Genomic DNA, 4,935 nt, shown 5'->3' on the forward strand with positions numbered 1-4,935 from the left:
TGTACCTAGCTGTGTGTCCATGAAGAGTGACTGGTCTATGCATCAACCTATAGTGTTTAGAGAGGAAGACTTTTCTACTGAACAAAGGTAAGAAGAACTCATGGGTCATGGTCAGTGAGTTAAACAACACTGTCTCTAGTCATTTCTCCTCTCCCATTTTCCCTTTTATTTTGGTTGTTTTCATAATCCATAGGCTAATCCTTTTTTTCATTTTCATAGTCCTGAAACAATATTAAACTAACACAACATTCCCCCACTGTGTGTGTGTGTGTGTGTGTGTGTGTGTGTGTGTGTGTGTGTGTGTGTGTGTGTGTGTGTGTGTGTGTGTGTGTGTGTCTGTGTGTGTTTGTGTGTGTACTCCCTGGATGAGGAGATGTAATCTCATGTTTTGTCCACAGAAACCAACAGGAGAGATCAGAGTCAGAGATTCTCAGTGGTCAGTCTTCCCAGAGTCTTCAAACAGACCTGGCCTCCATATTCAGTGTATGTGGTCCTGTTATGTACATGTGTTTTTGTTTACCTCAAGTAAAGTTGATCTGTCAATCATTCATTCATGTGTTAATGAGAAAGCATTTAGTCTCTTGCTTAACTTATTTACTTTATTTATTTCAGTTGCTTGAAGAGAATATTATGACATTTGTGAAGAACGAGCTGAAGATGTTCAAGAGGCTTCTTAGTCCAGAACTCCCAGAAGGCTTTGAGAGTCAGAAGCAGGATAAGGAAGTGGTGGATGCTGAAGATGAGAAGCAGGAGAGCAGTGCCAGAGAGGGGGCTCTGAAGATCACACTGCACATCCTGAGGAAAATGAACCAGAAGGAGCTTGCTGACACACTGGAGAAAAGTAAGAGCTGTCTGCCTCATGTTGAATGCTGTTTTAGAACATTTAAAAGCTGTAGCTAAAGTACAGCTAAAGTAGCTGTGTAACTCAATGATATTGTAGCAGCCTTAACACAACACCTAGTGACCTCATCAAGTAGCAGCAGGGAGGTGTTGTGTTGAGAGAGAGAGAGAGAGAGAGAGAGAGAGAGAGAGAGAGAGAGAGAGAGAGAGAGAGAGAGAGAGAGAGAGAGAGAGAGAGAGAGAGAATAATATAATCAGTCTGTAATGCATTATGAAAACATTTACACATTTATACAGTAAGTTAAGAGAACAAATTATTTTTATTAAAAACTTTATAACAGTCCTACAATACTGTAGGCATTAAAACATACGTAATATTAATATCCTCTGTGCTATTTCTTCATTCAGACGAGCTTGCTGTGATTTGCCAACGTGAACTCAAATCTAATCTAAAGAAGAAGTTTCAATGTGTATTTGAGGGGATCGCTAACCAAGGAAACCCAACACTTCTCAATAAGATCTACACAGAGCTCTACATCACAGAGGGTGGAAAAGGAGAGGTCAATAATGAACATGAGCTGAGACAGATTGAGACAACAACCAGGAAACAAGCAAGACCAGAGACTGCAATCAAATGTAACGACATCTTCAGACCCTTAACTGGACAAGACAAATTTATCAGAACTGTGCTGACAAAGGGAGTCGCTGGCATTGGAAAAACAGTCTCTGTGCAGAAGTTCATTCTGGACTGGGCTGAAGGAAAAGCAAATCAGGATGTCCAATTTGTATTTTCATTCCCTTTTCGGGAGCTGAATTTGATGAAAGGTGAAAAACATACTTTCATTGAACTTCTCAATCACTTCTCAATCGAAACCAGAGAATCAAGAATCTCCAACTACGACAAGTACAAAGTTCTGTTCATCTTTGATGGTCTGGATGAGTGCCGACTGCCCCTAGACTTCCAGAAGAACAAGATCTGTTCTGACGTCACAGAGTCAACCTCAGTGGATGATCTGCTGACAAATCTCATCAAGGGAAATCTGCTTCCCTCTACTCTCCTCTGGATAACTACCAGACCTGCAGCAGCCAATAAAATCCCTTCAGTGTGTGTTGACCAGGTGACAGAGGTACGAGGGTTCAATGACCCAATGAAGGAGGAGTATTTCAGGAAGAGATTGAGTGATGAGGACATGGCCAGCAGAATCATCTCACACATAAAGGGGCGGCAGGTAGCTTAGTGGGTAAGAGCGTTGTGCCAGTAATCGAAAGGTCGCTGGTTCTAATCCCCGAGCCGACTAGGTGAAAAATCTGTCGATGTGCCCTTGAGCAAGGCACTTAACCCTAATTGCTCCTGTAAGTCGCTCTGGATAAGAGCGTCTGCTAAATGACTAAAAATGTCAAAAAAAAAAAAAAAAAATAAAGATATCAAGGAGCCTCCACATCATGTGCCACATTCCAGTCTTCTGTTGGATTTCTGCAACAGTCCTTGAACACATGTTGAAACATAAGATAGAAGAGATGCCCAAGACTCTGACTGAGATGTACTCATACCTTGTGGTGTTTCTTACCAAACAGAAGAATGAAAAGTATCTTGGGAAAGAAGAGACAGGTCCACACTGGAATAAAGAGAGCATTCTGTCACTGGGAAAACTGGCTTTTCAACAACTTGTGAAGGGCAATCTGATTTTCTATGAAGAAGACCTGAAAGAGGCTGGCATTGATTTCAATGAAGCCTCTGTGTACTCAGGATTGTGCACACAGCTCTTTAAAGAGGAATGTGGGCTGTACCAGGACAAGGTGTACTGCTTCGTGCATCTGAGCATTCAGGAGTTTCTGGCTGCTGTATATGTGTTCCTCTCATTCATCAACAACAATGAGAATCTAATGGCCGAACCTCAATCATTGTCCAAATACTTTTTTGTGCTGTTCAGAGACAAGCCTGAAGTTACTTTGTACAAGAGTGCTGTGGATAAAGCCTTACAAAGTGAGACAGGAAACCTGGACCTTTTCCTCCGCTTCCTTCTGGGCCTCTCACTGGAGTCCAATCAGAAGCACTTACGAGGTCTACTGACAAAGACAAGAAGCAGCTCACAGAGCCATGAAGAAACAGTCAAGTACATCAAGGAGAAGATCAGGGAGAATCCCTCTCCAGAGAGGTGCATCAATCTGTTCCACTGTCTGAATGAACTGAATGACCATTCTCTAGTGAAGGAGATCCAAAGCTACCTGAGATCAGGAAGTCTCTCAGAAGACAAACTGTCACCTGCACAGTGGTCAGCTCTGGTCTTTGTGTTGCTGACTTCAGAAAAGGAGCTGGATGTGTTTGACCTGAAGAAATACTCCAGATCAGAGGAAGGTCTTCTGAGGCTGCTGCCAGTGGTCATTGCCTCCAGAGCTGCTCTGTGAGTAAATACAAGTATATTTAAGTATTAATCATCAGTTTAGAGAAAAATATATATTATAGTATGTATATAATATTATATTGAAAAACATATTGAATCACTGCATTGATGTTCACATTAGTATAACAATATGACCATACAATTCTAGGAGACAGAAGATTAATCTATATGCTGTTTGAGAGACTAAACCAAATGCTGCTTTGTTAAATTAACAGTGTGTTTGTGAAATCATGATGATCTCTTTGCAGGCTGTCAGGCTGTGGAGTCACAGAGGAAGGCTGTGCTTCTCTGGTCTCAGCTCTGAAGTCAAACCCCTCACACCTGAGAGAGCTGGATCTGAGTAACAATGACCTGAAGCTTTCAGGAGTGAAGCATCTCTCTGCTGCACTGGGGAATCCCCACTGTAAACTGGAGACTCTGAGGTCAGTATTCCTGTATCACTCAATGAACACACACACACTGGACACACACACACACACACACACAGGACACATATACAGGACACACATACTATACACACACACACTGGACACACACACATACACACACTGGACACACACACACTGGACACACACTCATTGGACAACACACACACATTTGTAAAAATAAAGAAAAACCCTTGAATGAGTAGGATAATGATAATGATAAATTCATTCATTTATATACAGTACCAGTCAAAAGTTTGGACACACCTACTCATTCTAGGGTTTGTCTTTATTTTTACAATTTTCTACATTGTAGAATAATTGTGAAGACATCAAAACTATGAAATAACAAATATATTTTATATTTGAAAATCTTCAAATAGCCACCCTTTGCCTTGATGACAGCTTTGCACACTCTTGGCATTCTCTCAACCAGCTTCACCTGGAATGCTTTTACAACAGTCTTGAAGGAGTTCCCACATATGCTGAGCACTTGTTGGCTGCTTTTCCTTCACTCTGCCATCCGACTCATCCCAAACCATATCCATTGGGTTGAGGTCGGGGGATTGTGGAGGCCAGGTCATCTGATGCAGCACTCAATCACTCTCCTTCCTGGAGGTGTGTTGGGTCATTGTCCTGTTGAAAAACCAATGATAGTTCCACGATGCCCAAACCAGATGGGATGGCGTGACGCTGCAGAATGCTGTGGTAGCCATGCTGGTTAAGTGTGGTTAAATTCTAAATAACTCACAGACAGTGTCACCAGCAAAGCACCCCCACACCATAACCCCACTCCTCCATGCTTTACAGTGGGAACTACACATGCCGAGATCATCCGTTCACCCACACCGCTTATCAAAAAGACACAGCGGTTGGAACCAACATTCTCAAATTTGGACTCCAGACCAAAGGACAAATGTCCACCTGTCTAATGTCATTGCCCGTGTTTGTTGCCCCAAGCAAGTCTCTTCTTCTTATTGGGGTCCTTTAGTAGTGGTTTCTTTGAGGCAATTCGACCATGAAGGCCTGATTCACACAGTCACCTCTGAACAGTAGATGTTGAGCTGTGTCTGTGACTTGAACTCTGTGATGCATTTATTTGGGCTGCAATTTCTGAGGCTGGTAACTCTAATGAACTTATCCTCTGCAGCAGAGGTAACTCAGGGTCTTCCATTCCTGTGGCGGTCCTCATGAGAGCCAGTTTCATCATAGCGCTTGATGTTTTTTTCGACTGCACTTGAAGAAACTTTAAATGTTCTTGAAATATT

General features: G+C 42.3%; 1 protein-coding gene across 1 annotated transcript; it reads left to right on the forward strand.

Annotated features, from left to right (window-relative positions):
• Positions 1-630: 630 nt before the first annotated feature.
• LOC311098991 (NLR family CARD domain-containing protein 3-like) lies at positions 631-3,246 on the forward strand (the record flags this gene model as incomplete). The annotated part of the gene is made up of 3 exons (XM_084139572.1): positions 631-841; positions 1,249-2,060; positions 2,263-3,246. 3 exons carry the CDS (start codon positions 631-633, stop codon positions 3,244-3,246), a joined length of 2,007 nt encoding a protein of 668 aa, XP_083995698.1.
• Between the last annotated feature and the right edge of the window lie 1,689 nt (positions 3,247-4,935).

The sequence above is a fragment of the Coregonus lavaretus genome, assembly GCF_964263955.1.
Source record: "Coregonus lavaretus genome assembly, chromosome: 2".
Classification (NCBI taxonomy): Eukaryota; Metazoa; Chordata; class Actinopteri; order Salmoniformes; family Salmonidae; genus Coregonus; species Coregonus lavaretus.